The sequence below is a fragment of the Onychomys torridus genome, chromosome 8 (assembly GCF_903995425.1).
Source record: "Onychomys torridus chromosome 8, mOncTor1.1, whole genome shotgun sequence".
NCBI classification, from domain to species: Eukaryota; Metazoa; Chordata; class Mammalia; order Rodentia; family Cricetidae; genus Onychomys; species Onychomys torridus.
Window position 1 is genome coordinate 90,868,979 of NC_050450.1, and position 21,109 is coordinate 90,890,087.

Here is a 21,109-nt window from a genome sequence, read left to right on the forward strand (position 1 = left end):
AACCAAAAAGGCCTTCCTGACAGCAGAGTGACCCACTCTAAGGTGTAATAGACATCCAAGTGAGATTCCTTTGAAACCCACTGGGAGCAAGGATCCTGCAAGGAAGAAACTATCACGTGTGTGCATGTGTGAGTGCGGGTAACATACATGTCACAGGCTGTCGTGCAGGCCTGCAAAACAAGTGCTTTCACCTGCTGAACCATCACCCAGGCCCACAGAGAGGGTCTGCCCTGTACCAAGGAGCCAGGTTCAGGCCCCAGAACAGAAGGCTGCAGGTTGCCAGGAAGGTATTGTTTCCTGAACTCCTAAGTTCCTTGAACCCAGGACTGCAAGCATGCCAGGCAAGCGCCCTATCACTGAGCTACAGCCCTAGGAGTTTCCTGTTGATTTTTTTCACATTATGTGGCAAAAGTCGCCCTCAAACTCATGACCCTCCTGCCCCAGCTTCCCAAGTGCTGGGATCACAGGCGTGTGTCACCACACTCAGCAAGAAAGGAAAGGTGGCACTAACCTCTGAGGGTGTGGAAGGAAGAACGCACTCCAGGGGTGCAGATGATTTAATGATCATTACAGTAGAAAAATCTATAGATCTATAGGCACACACCTGTGTGTATATACATATAAACATTTACATATAAATACACATATATGGAAAAGCCAAGGACACTTAAATACCAATATAACTAGCTAGCATTTATATCTAAGTGGTAACATTAAGGCTACATTCCCGTCTCTTCTCATACACTGGGTGTATGGCCTGTGTTTAGTGAGTGCAAATAATATAAACCAAAGCACCTGTCATGAGCTATATCATCAAAGGGGTGAGGCGTTCCCTCCCCAGGCTGTGGGCACAGGGCTGAAGATGCCCATCTCAAACACCAGGAGAGTTGACCAGGACTTCACTGTTAGAGGCCTCCTGTGGTGTCTGCTGTCAGACATGAAGTTTGGGGGTAGAGAACAGAGCACAAGAGTTCCTTGCTTGCATGGAAGGCTTTGGGAATGAGAAAGCATGACAGGATCCTTTAATATAGCCATGTGTTTAATCCTCACAAACAAATATATATATCAAGAAGCTGAGTGTAACAGAGATTAATAATGAAGGCAAAGAGCAGATGGATGGTTGGGGAGGGGTGTTAATACAGGCAAGGCATGTTGGTGTTAATTGTTCCAAGGTCAGGAGGGCAGATCAGGGGCTCATGGTATTGGCAGCTCCAGACCAGAGAAGGCTGTCAGCATAGAGGTGTTGTCGGATCAGGACGAGCTTGGAGGCCTCGTGGTCAGGATACCCAGTTAACAGCACTCTGTCACACCAATCAGTCCCTTATGAGTCCTCTGGTCACCAAGGCTGTGGGGACTCAAGGGTGGTTCTGCAGGCCAGTGAGACACAGAGAGATACAGAAGGACAAAGTGAGGCTCTGTCCCAGGCCCCCTGCCTCTCACCCCATCCTCCTCCTCCCTCCTTGGGGTCCCTGAAATGCTTGGAAATATCTCAGGCCCTCCTTCCACCTGGGTCTCTATCACCCTGTCCTACACTCCATTTTTGTCTCAGCTACCGGGGACTGTGAAGGGTCCGTCTGGCTTCTTCAAAGTGCTACTGGGGAGGCGGGCAATGCAGCTTCGGCCTCGGGACAATGAAGACCTGGAGAAGGGAAGGCAGGGAGGCAGGAAGGTGGGAAGGTCACAGGCATGTTCTCGACTGTGGGTGTACACAGAAGGGAGGCAGCTGGACAGCAGTTTTCAGAACCCCATGAGAGAATGGGAGATGCAGTGAGGGGAGGCTTGTGAGATGAGGCATGCAAGGAAGCTTTGGTGAGGGAAACGGTCCAACCAGTGCATCAGCCAATGAACGACGCCTATCTCCCCCATGGCTAGGGATCTAAGGCCCAAATCATCTCTGGGAAAGCCAGAGATGATTCCAGCCAGAGAACTAAATGCTGGCCCTGCTTACAGGACCTCGGCTGCTTTCTCCAAGGAGTCTAGAGAAAATCAGGTGGGGGTCTGGGCTTAGTTGGTGCCTAGTGATCTGGTTAGGGCTTTTCTCTCCCACCTCCAGCCTCACCTCACAGTACGCCTCTTCCTGCTGGCAGTGGTTGTAGGTAGAGAAGATTTGGGGCCCTTCATGGTGAACATGAGCACGGGTGCACTGTGGGGGTGGGAGAGGCAGCTCAGGAGGGAGCCAGAAATGCCACTGACCAGTCTCCTCTCCAGCCCCGAGCATGCAGGGAGGGAGGTTGGACCAAATGACCTCAGGCTTCTTCCTGCTCAGAAGCAGCCTCTCTCCCTGCCTCTCTTAGCCTGGGCTGACAGCTGAGTGACAGCCCCGTTCTGGGAGGACATCTAGATGTCAGTTTCTGGTGTGTCCTGGGAGCTGGAGTTCAAGCAATTTCACCCTTCCACCTGCCCAGCTCTGAGCTTGTTACTGAGCTGGCTCAGAGGGCATGGAAGGTGTGGGGCTGTGGGTGGGCAGTCTGCCGGTCTCGGCCTCACAGCCCTGCTGCTTGCTCAGTCCTGAGCTGTTTCCATTCCCTTCCCCTATCATGCAGTTCAAGGGCAGAGGTAACGGCTTCACCTTTGCACTAGGAAATAATGAAAGAAAATTTTCCTTTCTTAGTGTGCCACATCTCTCTCTCTCTCTCTTTTTATTTTAGTTTTTCCGAGACAGGGTTTCTCTGTGTAGCTTTGAGCCTTTCCTGGAACTCACTTGGTAGCCCAGGCCAGCCTCGAACTCACAGAGATCGCCTGGCTCTGCCTCCCGAGTGCTGGGATTAAAGGCGTGCGCCACCACCACCTGGCGTGCCACATCTCCTTTTGGTCTTTTGAGACAGGGTCTCTCTACATAGTCCTGACTATCTTGGAACTCACTACATAGACTAGGTTGGCCTTGAACTGACAGAGATCTGCCTGCCTCTGTCTCCCGAGTGCTGGGACTAAAGGTGTGCAATACCACACTCAGCCTCCCTTCCCTATTCCAGATGCTGGGATAGAGAGAAACATCTGGAAATCAAGTAGATGAAATAGGTATCTGTCTGTGAGTCATGGAACCAAAACAAAGCCTAGGAACAGACAGAGCTGGGCTTGTTAACTCCTGGTTCCCTGATGACCCTTCCTAAGTTGGCGTCCCATTAGCTACTGGGGAGCATGCCATGAACCAGCACCGAGGTGGCGGGATGAGGCATGGGCACCGGGGGACTCTACGATCAGCCATGTTGCCATACAACTGCATGCTTTGCTTTCCTGGGTCTGGGCACAAGGCTGACGAGTGACCAAGGGGAGGCAGGTGGTAAATGCCTCTGCTCCAAGAGCCAGCTGCCTTCCATCTTCTGGGACTCACCTGGGAATGAAGGGCTGGTCTGTACAGTTCAGCTCCTGGGGGACTTCCTCCCAGCCAACAGGATCATGGAAGCTGGGTTTGAAGGGGGACTCCTCAGAGACGGTGAAGGTGGTGTTGAGGTCACGAGTGGGTAGGGCGAGAGGAGTGGAGCAGTTCTGTAAGGCAGAAGGGCCCAGGGGCACCCGGCTCTTAATGACTGTAGCTGGGCAGACCCGGGAGGAGGGGGAGGACGCCCTTTCTCCTCTGGGGGTTCTGGGCGCAGAGGAAGGCTGGGCCTTAGGTAAAGAGCCCCTCCTCAAGCAGGGGAGGAAGGACTGGCGCTGGCGCTTCGTCTCCTGAGTCGGGGCTGGTGGACTGCCCGGCTCTGTGGGGCTCAGTTTCCTCTTCTTCTTCCTCTCCTCGGCGGGCTTTTGGAATGTCTTCTCTGAGGTGCAGTCAGGTCCAAGTGGGACTCCCAGAGTGTGCGTGAGGCCATTCAGTTGCTTTGCCATGGTCCGGGTGACAGGACCACAGTACCCTGAAGATTCTGAACAGGGAAGGAACGTGCTGAGAAGGGACCTGGGGCTGGCCAGAGAGGAGTGTATAGGACATGGGAGCAGACCCCAGCGGCACAGAAGAGCCCTTAACTCCTCAGTTCTCTTTGGCCTGTTTGTGCATAGAAAGCCAGCCCTTAACTCCTCAGTTCTCTTTGGCCTGTTTGTGCATAGAAAGCCAGCCCTTAACTCCTCAGTTCTCTTTGGCCTGTTTGTGCATAGAAAGCCAGAGTATTAGGTTCCAGTCTCCCACACAGCATACCCCAGCAGCTGAGGCCCCAGCCCATCCTGTGGCGATAGGTGAGCCTTAGAGATTCAACAACACGTGAGACAGGGCAAAAGAGACACTCACTAGACTCTGAACACTCCTGAGCTAGGGGGTGCCCCCTTGCCCGACCAGGAGCCCTGGGGCTCTGAGCCCCAAGGTCAGTGTTCTCCTCATGCACCAACTGCTGCAGGGTCTCAAATTCTGATATCATGTCAGGAGTCAGGAGGTTGGCTGCCTGCAGCAGGGAGTATTGTTGCTGGGCCAGGAACAACACTCGGAGGGCCAACCTGGAACAGAGGGTAGAGAATCTGTAACTTATTGAGACCCAGGCTGAGCAGGTCTGTGTGTTACACACTGTCCATTGAGACCCAGGCTGAGCAGGTCTGTGTGTTACACACTGTCCATTGAGACCCAGGCTGAGCAGGTCTGTGTGTTACACACTGCCCATCACTCTCTATGTGGCTAGTATGCCAGCTCCCTCCTGCCTTGCCCCAGACCAGCTTACCTGCTTCACCCTCCTCCTGGCCATGGATCCTGTTTTGGCATACCCTTACCAAAGGCCAACACCTCCACAGGTAATGGTGGGAGGTGTCACCTATTATACATGCCCTATGACAAAGACAGTGACCTGGGAAATAGAGAAAAGGTGCCAAGTAACCTTGAACTTGGAAGCTCTGAGTTCCTCCTCAACTCTGCCACTTAATAGTGCTGTGGTCTTTTAGGTCTCATGTAGCCCAGAGTGGCCTTGAACACGCTACATAGCTGAGGGTGTCCTTTAACTCCTGATCTTCCCTCCAGTCCCCACCTCCCAAGTGCTAGGATTACACAGATATGTGCCACCACTCCTAGCTTAGAACTATCATGTCTCCCCTCAGGGTAAGACAATAGTTAATAAAAAAAACCCAGGTCCCATTAGTCCTGTTTAAATCCCAGCTCAACACATCCCGTCTGCAGGGTCTTCACTGTACCTGTTAACTACAATCTCAACAACTTTAAGATGGGGTGGCAACAAGTACCACTACATCACAGGGCTGCTGGCAACGTTAACTGAGGCACTGATTTGCGGATTTATTTATTGGTTCTTCAAGGCAGTGTTTCTCTGTGTAGTCCTGGCTATCTTGGAACTTGCCCTGTTAGGACCAGGCTGGCCTCGAAATCAAAGATTCACCTACATCTGCTTCCAAACGGATGGAAATTAAAGGGGTACACCACCACACCTGGCTTTGTTACTATGTTTTGAGACAGGATCTCACCGCATAACTCTGGTTGGTCTGGAACTCAGAGATCCACCTGTCTAGCCTCCCTAGTTCTAGGACTAAAGGTGTGAGCACCACCATACTTGGCCTACGTGACTTATTTTATATGCAGAATATTTAAAGAATGCCCAGCACACGGTGAACTGTTACTTCTGTGAAATGGCGTCTACCTTGATGGAATAAGGGGAGATTAAATACGAAGCTTGTGATTGTGGCTTTGAGAAGACCCTTGAAATGCATGTGGAGATGTGTTTTCTAGCTAATGCTTGGGATCCTGAAAAAGTGTGTGAAAATCAACACACATTTCACATGCACCAGGGGACTATTTAGAGGAAATTCTGAGGGTAATGTGATTATTGATATTGTAAATTTAGATTCTCATAAAGCAAAATTTCTTCCTCTAAGGCACGCCTGTGATAAAAGAAATAAACACAATTACCTTGGTAAGGATTATTCATGGCAAATGATTCATCCTCAGGTAACCACCTGTCTGGACCCCCTGACCCTTCTTCACTGGCTGCAGTCAGTGTGTGCTCAGGAAACACAAACTCATTTGGCAAAGCAGCCTTGAGGCCTTTCTTTGTGAAAGCAGGTAGGACATTAATTAACAAAGACACAGTGAAAACTCTATCTTTTTGAGCCTCTATTATGAGGAAGATCTGAATTTTTTTTTTTTCTAAGACAGGATTTCTCTGTGTTGCTCTGACTGTCCTGCAACTCGCTCTGTGAACCAGGCTGGCCTCAAACTCAGAGATCCACCTGCCTCTACCTCCCAAGTGCTGGGATTAAAGGCATGTGCCACCATGCCTAGCTAAAATCAGAACTCTTTTTTATTTCTTTTTAAGATGTTTATTTATTATGTATACAGTATTCTGTCCGCACACATGCCTGCATGCCAGAAGAGGGCATCAGAGCTTGTTATAGATGGTTGTAAGCTGCCATGTGGTTACTGGGAATTGAACTCAGGATCTCTAGAACAGTCAGTGCTCTTAACCTCTGAGCCATCTCTCCAGCCCGATGTGAACTCTTAAAAAGAGTGGGCATTGGGAGAAATACATGGGCCTGGATGTCAGACGACTCGGGTTGGGCTTGTCTTTGCTCTGTGCCCTAGACAATGGCTACAGCTCCCCAGTTGACACATGGACAGCTGGGCTTTCAAATTAATTTCAAATTCCAGCACGTGTAAGGCAGAACAACTGTTTTGTCTGTCCTGTGTATTGGACCTCATGTGAAGAAAGGATTTTACACCTGGGGTGGTGGCACCTGCCTTTAATCCCAGCATGGGAGGTAGAAGCAGGTGATCTCCGAGTTGAAATCAGTTTAGTCTACATAATGAGTTCCAGGCAGACAGGGTTATGCAGAGAAGCCCAACCTCAAAACACCAACCAACCAACCAAGAAACAAATAAGTAAAATAAAAAAGAAAAGATTTTACAAAAAAAAAAAAAAGTCTTGAAAAACTGAACTGGAAAAAAAACTCTCCAATCTGCTCCAGGCCCTGGAGGCCCAACTCTGAGCTCTAATGAAGTCCAAGGGAAATCACTATTATCTGTCTGGTTGTTAGAGCTTTTCCAAATGCACAGGACAGGACACCATGATGCTCTGCAGCAACTGAGACTTGGGATCCTTTGTCATATTTTATTAGTGTTTCATCTCAAAGAACTTAGCATAAGAACTGTGATTCCATGCCATTAATCCCAGCATTCGGGAGGCAGAGGCAGGTAGATCTCTGTGAGTTTGAGGCCAGCCTGGTCTACAGAGCTAAATCCAGGACAGGCACCAAACCTACAGAGAAACCCTGTCTCAAAAAACCAAAAACCAAAAAAAATTGTGATTTTCAAATCACAAGATAAAGTAACTTGTCAGAGACCACAAAACCACAGGCAGAGCAAACATGGTGACCAAGAGGCCTCTCTTTATAATGGGGACACCAAACAGAAAGACACTGGGTCATCTATGGGAGCCAGTAGTTGGGAGGCCAATGGGGCAGCCCACCCACATATCTCTGCCTCCTCAGGGTCCAGGGAGTTGGCAGCAGGAGACAGATAATGAGCCTTTGATTATTCAGGCCGCAGCATTTTTGCTGAGTCGGGAACAGACACTCCCCGACAAGAAATAAAATTAAGCAGGCCCTTCTGTCCGGAAGCTTTAAATACACTGCCTAGTGTGAACCGTGCAGGGGAGGGGCGAGTGGGGCTGACAGTAGCAACGCAGAGTGGAGGGGATTGGTGCACTGGAGGCCATGGGAAAACGAGAGAAAAGCCCCTCTTTGTGGCCCAGAAGAAATGGTCCAAATCTTTTCCTCTTTGGCTTGAGGGTGGAGGATCTTATTTACTTCTGGAAGAAAAATAGCCACAATCTGTTGTCGAGAATGCACTGGAAAACCTGACTCATGGTTACCCCCTCTTCCGCCTGGGGCCTGGCTCCTCCTGGCTGTACAGGGACAGCAGCTCTCCAAAGAGACTGGAAAGCCACCTGCCCTACCTAGCTCAGTTCCTGCTGTCTGTCAGGGAGGGATGTGTGTGTGGGGTGTGTGTGTGTGTGTGTGTGTGTGTGTGTGTGTGTGTGTGTGTACGTGTGTGTGTGGGGTGTGTGTGTGTACGTGTGTGTGTGTGTGTGTGTGTACGTGTGTGTGTGTGTGTGTGTGTGTGTGTGTGTGTGTGTGTGTGTCTGTTTTGCTGTCCTTGCCTGCTGTTAGGTTGCCAACCATAGCAGAGTAGAGATGGCAGTGAGAAGACAGAGTCCCGGGTCACAGCAAGGGCCAGAAAACAGCCATGGGGGAAGGGTGATGAACAGGGACTTGAAGCTGGGCACGGTGGCTTAGGCCTTTAATCTCAGAACTAGGTAGGCAGAGGCAGGTATATCTCTAAGTTCAAGGCCAGCCTGGTCTACAGAGTGAGTTTCAGGACAGCCAGGGCTGCACAGAGAAACTGTGTCTCAAAAAAGCAAAAATAGAAAGAAAACAGGACTTAAATAAACTGTCAGCTCAGAACCGATGTGCATGACATTCTGAACATCAGCTCCTGTCCGAGGCGGCTAACCTGTCCCTCCTCACTGTGGGGTCTATTGGTGACGAGACACCTACTGCTTAAAATGGTCCCCGTCCAGTTTCTGTGATGAGTGTTGGCTCATGACTGGCTTCGGCTGCAAAGTCACACTAGGCGACCCTGGCAGGTTCAGCTCTGGCATCTGGGTTAGAAAGCAGAGAAGGAGGCATTAGTAAGTAGTGTAGCCAGGATGATCTCCTAAAATCCCTCCCCTGGGCTGCTGACATGGCTCAGCCGACAAGGGGGCTTGCCACTAAGCCTGAAAAAAGATAAGTAAATGTTCACAAATAGAGAAATAGAATCCTCTGTCCCTTCTCACAGCCACTTTCAAACACAAAGCATCTGGAAGACTCGAGACACGCGGACGGAGCAAGGGGAGATGCCTTGATGATATCCCACCAGCCCGAGTCTTCTCAAGGCCCCGGCTTCATACCCACAAGTCCTACCTGCTCGTCCTGTAGGGACTGCTCCTGCCCTGAAGCATTTTCTTCCACAACCCTCTGTTCCTGGGCCTCTGTCTCCAGGTTCTCCTCTTGAAGGGTTCCACACTGTGCATGCGGTACTGGGGTGTAGGACTGGCTGAGGTGCCCAGGCTGTAATGGGGAGCTCGGAAGGCTAAGGAGGAAGTGAATTTTGAGAGGTTTAAGAGGGAGAATAAGCAGAGGGAGGCAGAATGTTTTGGTATCTGGTGGCAGAGTCCATCTGCAACTCTTGAGTGACAAATGGGTGGCCATTGGTGGGAGTGGGAGGTGTCAGAGATTTTTCTGGTTTAAGAGACAATGACACCCAATCCCTGTTGACCTTCTCCTGATGAGGAGACATTGCTCATATGGCTGGGTGTTAGTGCTTCATCTAGGTAACTATTAGTTGCTGGCCCCGGCTAGGAACCCCTTGTTTTAGGTTGAGAACACAGGCAAAGATTCGTAGCCCACCAAGTGGCAAGAAAAGAATGGGGCTCATTCTCTCTGCAGCTGATTTGAGGGCGAGGCAGGAGAGGGCAGCCACACTCACTGTTGTGGTATGCTCAGCTTGGGGGACCGTGGGGAGTGCTGGTGCTGGGCCTGGGCTCCTGCCTCATACGCCTGGAGCTTCTCCCTCAGGGCAGCCACCTGAAACAAGAGCATCCCCATCCTCAGAACCCCAACAGGACCCCAAGCTTCTGGGTCTTGTTCCCTGCCCAAGTCTGCCTCCTCAACTGCTCCTCACCTCGGCCTGGAGCTGCTGGCAGATGGTAGCATATTGGCTGATGTGATGGTCCAGGCTGATCACGTTGCTTTTCAGCTGAGGTGGGTGCACACAGAAGAGAGTTGTTTGTTTATTCAAACAAAAGGCAATGATCACCATGACCACAAGCTGAGTGGGAAGCCTCACTCATGTTACTGTGATTCACTCTCCCAAGTCAGGTAACGGACCAGCGGTCTACTGTAATGTACTGCCTGGGACCACAGCAAAGGGCAGAGGATTGTGTGGGGCCTGAACCCTGACTCTGACCTTAACACTAGCCAGGCAGTGGCCTGCTCTGTAGCAGCTCCACATAAGCATGGTTCACTGCGGAGACAGGCAGGGGAAACCAGAATTCCTCTGCTTTTGTCTGAGTCAGTGTATATGGGTATCGATACTACTTTATTGAAAATAGGGTTCTGTTGCCTGTAGCAAGTCTGGATGTCCTGCCTCAGTATAGCTGAGGTCTTCCTCAGGACAGAATCTTACTGCTTCTATCACAAAGACCATTCATGAGTCCAGGGAACTTTCCTGTGCCCGGAAGATGGGATAGGACTCTAAGGGCTGTCTAGGGCTTGTCCCCACCTCCTCTCAGGTCGGGGCCCCCTCCACATGCAGGACATCCCTGCTGGCATGTACCGTGAGTCTGATCTCCTTGGCACGGTCAGCATATTTGAGGGTGTTGTAAGTATCCTCGTAGGTCAGGCTGGAAGGGCTGACGGCAGCAATCATCACAGTGCGGCAGTTGCCCCCAATGGAGTCCTTGAGCAGGCGGGTCAGTTTACTGTCTCGGTAGGGCACATGAGACTTGCGGCCCTGGGGAGGTAAGTGGATAGCTGGGTTAGACTGCCCTGTGCTGGAAAAGGGACCACTGGTTCAGGTGCTCATCTTCTGTTCTGAAGGGGCTGGGCCTGCTGTGTATTACCTTTGCATCGGCCAGGGCGTTGAGGACATTGATGAGGGCGAGCAGAGAGCGGTTGATGTTGGCACCCTCCCGTAGCCGCTCTCCTTTGGCATGGGTGCTGGATGCCCGCTCTGAGCCAGCTAGGTCAATCAGGCTCATCTTGGCTACTTGAAGAGCCTGGGTCAGTCCTGGAACCCGGTCCCGCTGCTTCACAAAGATCTGGGGGCAGAGGGTAGAAGTGGGGGGTGTAGACATCGGGACCCCCAGTCTTAGGCTGAGCACATGACGCTGCTCACCTGGAAGATGGCATGAGAGCGGGAAGATGTGGCATTGGCATCCGTCGGGTGCTGTGTGCGGCTGCAATTGCCTCTGGTCAGCATCTCTAGTAGCTGTGCGGCTGAGGCTGGCTACAGAGGAGATACCCAGGGAGGGGCTGTGGTCTCACCACCAGGGCTTTTCTCCTCGCAGGAAAGACTGTTCTTCAGAGCCTGTCACCCTCTATTGCTACTCCGCCACCACCAACGTCACCTTAACCGCCGCTACCACCGCCACCACCACCACCACCACCACCACCACCACCACCACCACCACAGCATCCAGGAGACTCCCAAACTGCTATGTGAGGGAACCCCAGAGCACCAATGGAGTTGACTGGCCACACCTGAGACCCAGTGCATACCTGGTGGAAAGAAAGCCCCGGTACCACCACTCCCTTATCAGGGTCCTCACGGATGGTGAGGGGTCCTTTGGGTTCCAGGAGGTCGTGGATCTGCTCATTATATACCTTAGGAAAAAGAACAAGAGGAAGAGACCTGAGGAACAGCACCCCCCTGGGATAGCAACAGAGCAGAGACGAGGGGCACTCGGAGGGGACAGACTCAGAAGAACTGGTGCTGAGACAGTAGCCCTGAGAGTAGCCCTTTGCAGGTTATGTCGGATGACAAGGGCAGGGCGGACAGGTTTCTGCCTCACGTGGGCTCTCACTGGGCTATATCTGTGTGCCCTGGACCCTCTTCCCCAGGTACCACTCCACCCCCTCTTCAAGTGTTCTGAGAATGAAGTATGATGTGGGCCAGAGAGGTAGCAGCCCTACCTCCAGGTAACTGATGAGGACCTCAAATTGTTTTTCTTCCTGACGGGCTTCGAGACGCTTATATAGTTCCATGGTGGTCAGGTACATGATGCCAGGGTCTCCTTCCCTTCCCAGCATGGTGTGAGTCTTCCCGGCCCCAGTAGCTCCATAGGCAAACACTATAAAGGACAAAATGGGAAGAGGGTGGCAGCTGGGCCAAATCTACCTCTCCTAGGGCTGTCCAGCATATTGCCACCAGGCTCGACCTTCTCAAGTCCCTTTCCCCTGCTGTCTATGACCACAGTACCAAGGCTTCTACCACGGGTATTCCCTCAGTGCTCAAGTCCAGCAGCTGTTCTCTCTGGACCTATCCTGGCTCCCTGTAGTCTGTGGAGTCCAGGGCAATAGGATCTTTTTCTTCTTTTCTTTTTTTGGTTTTTCGAGACACAGTTTCTCTGTATAGCTCTGGAGCCTGACCTGGAACTCACTCTGTAGCCCAGGCTGGCCTTGAACTCACAGAGTCCACCTGCCTCTGACTCCCGAGTACTGGGATTAAAATGTGCGCCACCAACTGCCCAGCGGCAATAGGATCTTGATCTGCACTGGAGTTGAGGACTATCCCTTCCTCTCCAAGCTGGGAATGCTTTCTGATGGAAGTCTACAGTTTTTTTTCTTGCCATCATTCTCCTGGGTTTATAGTGCATGTATACATACATACACACACACACACACACACACACACACACACACACACACACACACCCCCTTTCCCTCTAGAGTGTTGTACACATCAAGAGTTCAAAACCATGTCTAACTAACTGGCTCCTACAGTAGACTAGGACCCAGAGGAAAGCATTGCATGGTCAAGTGAATGAATGGAACCCCAAGCAGAGAGATCAGAAGATCCATGGAACTCTTCTCTCAGACAGAAACAGATAGGTAAGCCCACTACCCAGCAGGCAGTTCTCACCTGAGCAGTTGTAGCCCTGGAGGAAGCTGTCAAGGATGCTGTGTGTAGTGTGCTGGAACACATCCTGTTGAGTGGCGGCCTCGCCAAAGACCCGGTCAAAGGCAAATGTCAGGTCTTTGCCCTTCTTCTTGGGGCCATTGTGGGAGCCACTCCATTTTAGGCCAGGAAATCCCCCATCATACTCCTCAGGGTCAAACACCAGCACCCGCTCATCTACCACCTGAATTACAGGCCGCCGCTGACTCTCTAGCTCTCTAGGGGTGGGAGGCCTCACCCGTACGACCACCCGAACCACGCTGTCTTCCACAGCCATCACCATGGCAACACCTGTGCAGAGACATGACTGAGATGAGGACCAAGCCCACTCAAGAGTATGCTTCAGTACTGAAGAGCTTTCCCTCACCTTCCAAGTGGCTGACCTCCACTTACTTTGTCCCCGAGGGAGCAAGACATCAGTGGCAGTATCAATTATTATTATTATTATCATTATTATTTTTAAGACAGGGTTTCTCTGTGTAGCCTTGGCTGTCCTGGAACTCTCTCTGTGGACTAGGCTGGCCTCAAACTCACAGAGATCCACCTGCCTCTGCCTCCCAAGTGCTGGGATTAAAGGTGTGCATCAACACTACCTGTCAACAGTATCAATTAATACACATTTTTCTCACTTGAAATACCACACTTGTCATAGTCAAATGGCTATGTTTCCAAAGGTCTTTTACTGGACTTACTATATTTCCACTAAGCCATTTGGCTTCAGAGCCAGTGAGATGGCTCAGCAGGTAAAGGTGCTTGCTGCTAAGCCTAATCACATAAGTTCAATCCCCAGGACTCCTGCAAGTTGTCCTCCAGCTCCAACACATGCTTTGTATCACGGCCCCTTTTGATAAATAAAATGTAATAAACAATTTGTCTATACTCATACCACCACCATACTTTTCCTACTATTAAACACACTTTAATCGAGTAGCAAGACTCCCTCACTGGACTTTTTTGTAACATCTTAGTTATTCCTAGGCATTTGTTATGCTATTTGTGACTTTCTAAGACATTTTATTGGCACTAGCCCTGGTTATGCATGCCTATAATCCTAGCTACAGGAAAGGAGGAGGTGAGAGACTACACATCTGCCTGGGCTGCAGAGCAAGGTCCTGTCTCAGATAATAAGTAAATGAGAAGGGTGGAGTCAAGTGTCAGTGAAGCTCTGGCTTCCATCCTAGTACCAAAGGGGAAAGAAAAGAAAGAAATTGGAAGTTGGGCTGTAGTGTAGTGGAATACTTATGCTAGCATACATGAAAAACAAAAACCAACAACAAAAAGACATTTCTTCTCCAAAGCAACAAATTTTTTTTTTTTTTTACACTCCTGTCCAATACCTTCCTTTCTTATATTCTTTTTTTCCAGCTGGCAAGCAATTATCTGAAGATCATTTATTGAAGATTTCTTTCCCACCCATTTCAAACGCAAAATTTAACACAACTCATTTTTTATAGAGACATGCACTTATTTGTGGTTTCACTCCTCATTCTGGCACACCGCCGTGGAGTCCTCTGTAATGGACACCTCTTGCACTTTTTCTTGGTTATTCTTGGACATCTTGCCTTGCATATGATTTTAGAATTATCTTGTGAAGCTCCATGAAGAAAATCCTGCTAAGACTTTAATTTAGGTTATTTTTAATTTATAGGTTAATATGAGAAGACTTGGTGTCTTGATGATACGGAAGCTTCCCACCTAGAACTGCTGTCTCTTTCCATGCGTTTACAACTTTATAATCTTCAGTAAAATTTCATAATTGTCCTCTCATGAGTACCGTACATTCTCGATTCGGTTTATTACTAGTTATTACACAGTCTTTGTTATATGGTGAATAGACGCCTTTGAAAATTGCATTTTCAAAACCATATTTTGCCAGAATATTGGAAAGCTTTGAATATCTGGATGCATACCATGCAGCTGCCTAGAATACCAAATATTCTTTTTTTTTTTTTTTTTTAACCAAATGTTCTTATTAGTTCTAATAGACTGCCATTGATTCTCTTAGGCCTTTCAATTAAATGATAATATAGTTGTCTTTGCAAATAAAGACAGTTGCTTTCTATTTTCAGCTGTCTTTATTTGGTTGCCTACACTCTACTGCCCAGTAGGGATGCAGGAATGGGTACTTGGTGAGATGATTTCACGGTGTCTCTCTCTGAATCTGTTGATGCGGACGGTAATACAACAGATTTCCCAGTGTTGATGTGGTAATAATTCCCGAGGTTTCCAGCCTGTGGTCATTTGGTGTTCCTTCACACCTCTGTGCCCGCCTCTTCATTTCACCTTTGAGTTCTGAGGATGCAGGCAGGAGTCAGTGGATTTAACCCAGCTCTCGGGATGTATTAACACAGGGAAGTAAGTAACGGGGCTGTTCCTAAGGGATATGAACAGATGAATGCGTTCCCAATAAAGGCTATATCTGCTGATCAGTCATAATGAAGGCCATTCAGCAAAGTGGGGCTTCTGCTGAGTATTCTGGCCAACAGCGCCGGGTTTTCTTGGGGAACGAGGCAGAAGTGAGCCGATTTGAAATTCCTGTTCCTTCACCCCCTAAACTTAACTTCTTCCCAGCACCAAGCAAGGGACAGCTATCAACCAACAATAACCCTTTTATGTGTGTACAGTCCAGTTTTCGTGCCAGCAGTCCGACTGTCATAATAAACATATTAGCAAAGTGCACACTCTATCAAGGTCTGTTCGAAGCACCGCACACATCCTCTCCTTTTATCTCCACTGCAATCCCACAAGATGGATAGTATTATTACACTCATTTTTCAGCGAGGAATTGAGACAGAGAGGGTTAAGCAACTTGCCCAAGGTTCCAATACGAGTGAGTGATGGAGCCCTTAGCTCCAACCCAGGCAGTCTGACCGCAGAGCCTGCTCTCCTGCCTGATAATGATATTATATATTATGCTCCGATGATCACATGGTTTTAATAGTCCCTTAAGTTTGTATAATAATTATAGTCTCTTTTATGGGACTAGATCATGTGTTCTAAAAGCACTTGCAGATGTATGGACTATATCTGATTTTCAACACCAGAGTTCCTTTTTCTTGTTTCTACATTCACACTCTCAGGAGACCTGCTTCTCTGTGGGAGAAGTAAAGGCAGAGCCTGTCTACACCGGCTGCCTCCCTGGCCGTTTCAGAGGCCCACGGGGAGGGTTCTGGCTGAGGAGGAGGCGCAGAGCAGCCTAACATTCTAAGCAGGAAATTAAAAAGGGCACTGGCAGAGAGTGCGCATAACCTTTACAGCTCTCTCCTCCCCCTCCTGAGGGCCAGAGGGGCCAGTCTGTTTGCCTAATGAGATGTTTTCTTTCTTCCCAAGACAGTGCTGGGGGCACCAGGTGCAGAATGCAGGGTAACACTTGGCATGGGTGCCCCAAGGACACCCGGGTCCTGGTCAGTGTTCTGCATCTGACTGGTGGGGGTCTTTCCAAGAGCCACACCACCCGTCAATGTCACATCAGCTGCCCGCTTTGAGAGCCAGTGAGAAGAGCTACCAATCTGCTCCCACCCCCTGGGGGATGGGAGATTAATGAGAGAACGTTTGTCAAGTTTGCTTTGATCCTCGCTTGGAAAGAGCATTTCAGCCCAAAGTACAAGGGAGATGATTCTTTAATAAGATCTTCAGGGTTCTCAGGCAGGCACACTCAAGTCCTATTTCTAACCCCAGGCAGCTCATTAAAACCCAGAGGCGAGTGTGCTGCTGATCTGGGGCTGGGAAACCAAGATCCAGATGTTTTAGGGGTGGCTTTTTTTGCCCACCCTTGTAGAGACGAGATCAACTTCTGAAGGCCCTGGAGGAGAGTTTCTGCGGACTTGAGGGGATCCCCCTGCAGACGATGGGAGCTGAGGAGGAGAGGAATGAAGAGGTACATCCCTCGGACATCACTGTTACAGGCACAGCTACAGCCCCTTCACTGATTTTTATCATTCCTCATACACTTATGGTAACTCACCCACGCACCCCAGGTATTTGGGGACCTGTCCCAGCATGCAGCAGATTTTGTTCTATGAATGAATAAGGGCTAGAGAACCCAGTCTGAACCCAAAAGCCTAAAAATAAGTATCGTAGCTACATTTACCGAGTGCTTCGCTGAGTGTGTCTGTATGCTAAGTACTCTATGCTAACTGCTTCACAAACGGTTACTTTTAGCATTCTCAGCAACCTCATTCTGTGAATAAGAGTGTTCCATGTGCCCTGGAAGGAAAACAACCCGTTAAACAGATGGTAAGCCAGGCCAGAGTCTAAGCTCACTCAGTGGCACTACTCCATCCTTACACACTACTTCTGCCCTTCCATCAGTTTAGTACGTTTTTTTCTGTCCCACTTCTGGGCTTTGTATGTCCCTCACCTTGGTATCCATATAACAGTGTATTGGTGAAATTATTAAGGCCACTCCTTGTAGTTAAAAGGGAGGTTTATTTTGTGGGGTAACTTACAAATGAAGGGATAGGTTGCAGGGTCTAGCAAAGGTATGGCGCAGTCTGGCTGTGTTCTCTGAAGAACTCTGCTAAGTCTACCTCCTGTGTCTAGCGTCCCAAACCAAGAGAGCACGCCCCTCCTCTCTATCTTGGGTCTTCCACTTCCTCCTCCACCCCGCCTTGTGGGCGTGACCATTACCAAAGCCTCAATGGGGGTTGGAACTTGCAGGCCAATACTGGGATGGCTATCCACTACAACAGTGTGCTACAATAACGGACTCCTCCTATGCATAGCTTGATTTTTAAACAAAATCATAGACTATACTTTTTCTATCCAGGGCTGGGTATTGCACACGCCAGGCAAGCATCCCAGCACTGAGCTGTTTAATAGTTCTGTCTGTTCCCTTAGTTTGTCATTTTCTGTGGTCTGGCTAGAAAGCTCAGTGTGGCCTGGAACTTAAGATCCTCCTGCCTCAGCCTCCCAAGCACTGGGACTGTAAGCACATGCCACCATGTCCCCTTTGCTTGTTCTTTGCCATCTTACCAACCGTCATTTAGTTTCCTTGTCTTACAGTTCTGGCTAGGAATTCTATTACAATATCCAACAAAAGCTGCAATAGTGAGCATTCTCCAGCTTTCCTCATTTTACAAGGAATGCTCTTATTATTTCATACTTTGTTAGTCTAAAGGCATTTGTCTCCATTTCCAGTTTACCTCCACATGCACACACACACACACACACACACACACACACACACACACACACACACACAGACACTGGATGTGGGCGGTGCCGAGGATTGAACTTAGGACCTTGAATATGCTGGTTTCTGGTTCCCAATGTTTTATTTGAAGTTTTAACAACTACACTTATTTTTATGTACTGGTAATTTTAATCATGTTCAACATAATGTCCAGAGTCTTAAGACAGAATGAAAATGTTTGCTTTTCTAACTGACTGTAAATATCTGGGAATTCAGTGGGGGTTTTCATTTGTGTGGAGGTAAATTTTAAACTAATATAATCTCCTCGTTGGCCTTAGATCAATTAAGAAGTTTAACAACTTCTATTTGGGGAGCAACAGGATGGGAGTGCTGAGAACTAAATCACATCCCTGACAACATGCTAGTCATCTTTTCATTATAATTGTGATGCTCTATTTAACTGAGTTCAGTGTATTTTTTTTAATGTGAATTTACTTTTTTTTTTTTTAAATTTGTGTTTATTTGTGTGTGTTTGGTGGTGGGGGGGGCATTTTGAAAGCGTTTCACTCTAACTGGTCTAACACTCAGAGATCCTCCTCTCACACATCTCAGGGACTGGGATTACAGGTGCCAGGGTTACAGAAGTGTCTTACTATGCCTAGCTTGTATTTATAGTTTAACCAATTGTGGAGAGAGAATGTAGTTTATACAATATTATGATAATTATCCACAGTTGCTCTTTGTCCAGATCGAGAAAAGCTTTACAAATGTCTCTAACAATATGTTGTACTTTCTTTAAACAGTACTAGAGCTGGGAATGTAGCTCCTGGGTAGAGTGCTCATGGTCTTGGGTTTGATCCCTAGACTATGAAAAGAAAAAGTACAAATGGATAAATTAGATAATATAAAAAACCAACTAACTGAGAATGAAACACCTTAAAGACCTGTCTGGGGTGATGGGGGGGGGGGTCGAGTTCAATAATGAAATGGGCAGAGAAGAAATGGCATTGACTGAAGGGAGTGGTATTAACACGCTCATTCAGAAAAATGATAGATCTCCGAGTCAGGCTTAACTACTCCATGCCTCAGTTTCTCAATATGCAAATTGTTAAGTAATATTATCTGCCTCACCAGGTTACCGTTAGGCTTGAAGGAGTTCGTTTCAACCTGAAACTGAGTTCATTTAAGTGCCCAACAAATATTAGGCAATACTAGTAAAATATGATACAGCATTTCCCCGAGACGCACGGAACCAATAAGTTCAATAAACGATTTCAAGTTCTTTGGCACAGACCAGGCTCTACCTTTTAAATGTCACGTCAGTTAAAGTTTAACGTTTTTTTAAAAAAAAAAAAAAAAAATCGGTCTTCCTGGTATAACGCAGACCTGGTTTTCTTTCATTCCTTTCCTGTCTGGTTCACAACAGTATTTACTGGGTGCCTTGTAACCAAGTTGCAGCAATCCCCACCCCCGCTCCACGCTCTCCACACACACCCCCCAAACCCACCCCCGGTGCACACGGCTGTGTAATTCACTCTGACAAGATGTGTGGAGAGGAGCGTGGCTACCCCATTCTCTTCCGCAGGGCGTCCCAGCTCCCCAGTTCTAGCAGAAAACCCAATCCCACCTCATGCTACAGAGCAGGGTGCATCTTTCAAAGGAGCCGTGTACATGAGCAGGCTCAACATAGGTCCCGGGCCGTGGACACAGGGGTCGCGGCCTGCTGGGCAACTGATGTGCAGGAAGGGCCCTCCTACATCCCTGTCCTCTCCAAACGAGCGCCGCTGCAGCCGGCCGCAGCCCGGCCCGCGCGTCCGAGCCCTCCGCACCGAGCCCACGGGGCCGTCCCCACCGTGGGTCAAAGCTTACCTCTCGTCGGTTCCCGCCGCCGGTGTCGCTCATGCGTCCCCCCGCCACAGACCGGAGCCCTCGGACCCCGGACCGAGCTTCCCCGCACCCTCTTCCACCCCAACCAACCTTCTTCCGGCGCGGCGCGTTCAAATTAGGCGGTCCGCTCATCCGCGTTTCCCATTGGTCACCGCAGAGCTCGCTGATTGGCTGTTTCCTAAGAAACAAAGACAGCCCGAGGTGCGCCTGCGCGCTTGTTCTCTGGCTTGCTGGAAGCTCTTTGGCAGAGACTGGACTGACCAGAGTTGCCGCCAGAAACCGGTCCCTAGCTGTAATACGAGGGACTGTGTTTCTGTCGTCTGTGTGCCGAGCTCAGCATCGGTTACAGCGAATTCGACAGGATTTTAAATCTGCTTCTGTGGCCTAAATGGGCCTCCTCCTGTCTGTAGTGGCGGTTCCTTTAATCTCATCCCTTCTGGGCAAAGGTAGGAGGATCTGTGTGAGTTCGAAGCCAGCCTGAGCGCATACATAGCAAGTTCCAGGCCAGCCAGGACTAGAACATGAGACCTCTACTTGCTCCCTATTTTCAGTAAACTTGGTCTGTCCTCCTTGTGGCACTGTGTGTAGGTCTGGAGCATATATGGAAGGTAAAGTTTCCTCCACCGCAGCTGTCCACAGGTTAGTAGAATAAGTATTTAATACCTGGTTGACGTGACTCAAACTCTTTATTCACCTAACTGGACCCAAAACGATAGAACAGCACTTAATTCATTGAGGACAAAACAAGAAAACTGAGTGAAGGTGCAGTTACTATAAAGCAACACAAACTATAACGAATCGGTCGTAGCCGGGTGGTGGTGGCGCACGCCTTTAATCCCAGCACTCGGGAGGCAGAGCCAGGCCGATCTCTGTGAGTTCGAGGCCAGCCTGGTCTACAGAGCGAGATCTACAGGACAGCCAAGGCTACACAGAGAACCCCTGTCTCAAAAAACGAAACCCCAAAACAAAACAAAACAAGAAAACAAACTGGGCAATGTTGGCTATGTTAGCTGAGGTATAAAGAGAGGTGAGGGATAGTCTGTTTCTTAGATCTCAGAAGCCAAGATAAGAGCTTTTTTTTTTTTTTCTTTTTTTTTTGGTAAGAAGATCAATTGACCTACAATTAGCCCAATAGGAATTTCAACTCCTAGGGGCTGAAGAGATGGTTCAGTGGTTAAGAGTACTTACTGCTCCTTTAGAGGACCTGAGTTGGGTTCCCAGCACTCATTTTGCAGGGTTCACCCCTGCCTCTAACTCCAGCTCCAGGGGCTCTGACACCCTCTCTAATCTCCCAAGCATCTACATATGCTTACACATACCCACTCACAGACAAATACATGTACACATAATTTTTTTTTTAAATCCTTAAAAAAAGAATTTCAGCTGGGCATGGTGGGGCATACCTTTAATCCCAGCACTCAGGAAGGCAGAGAGCCAGGAGGATCTCTGTG

General features: G+C 49.0%; 1 protein-coding gene across 1 annotated transcript; it reads right to left on the reverse strand.

The window, feature by feature from the left end:
• Window positions 1-967: 967 nt before the first annotated feature.
• Kif18b (kinesin family member 18B) lies at window positions 968-12,920 on the reverse strand. Its single transcript, XM_036197459.1, has 15 exons — window positions 12,602-12,920; window positions 11,653-11,810; window positions 11,239-11,343; window positions 10,856-10,966; window positions 10,581-10,778; window positions 10,295-10,471; window positions 9,641-9,715; window positions 9,446-9,543; window positions 8,877-9,049; window positions 8,473-8,584; window positions 4,217-4,419; window positions 3,332-3,857; window positions 2,060-2,143; window positions 1,554-1,639; window positions 968-1,367 (listed from the first exon to the last, which is right to left on the reverse strand). The coding sequence occupies exons 1-15, from the start codon at window positions 12,918-12,920 to the stop codon at window positions 1,291-1,293; spliced, it is 2,502 nt and encodes an 833-aa protein (XP_036053352.1). The 3' UTR covers window positions 968-1,290.
• Window positions 12,921-21,109: the final 8,189 nt, after the last annotated feature.

What these genes read in the sequence shown, in the direction of transcription:
- Kif18b (XM_036197459.1), bottom strand. Translation starts at nt 12,920, where the DNA reads ATGGTGATGGCTGTGGAAGACAGCGTGGTTCGGGTGGTCGTACGGGTG. An exon ending in CGGGGCTTTCTTTCCACCAG is followed by an intron (nt 10,967 to 11,238) that starts GTATGCACTGGG and finishes TCTCCTCTGTAG; the next exon opens with CCAGCCTCAGCCGCACAGCT. An exon ending in GCCAGCAGCTCCAGGCCGAG is followed by an intron (nt 9,544 to 9,640) that starts GTGAGGAGCAGT and finishes CTCTTGTTTCAG; the next exon opens with GTGGCTGCCCTGAGGGAGAA.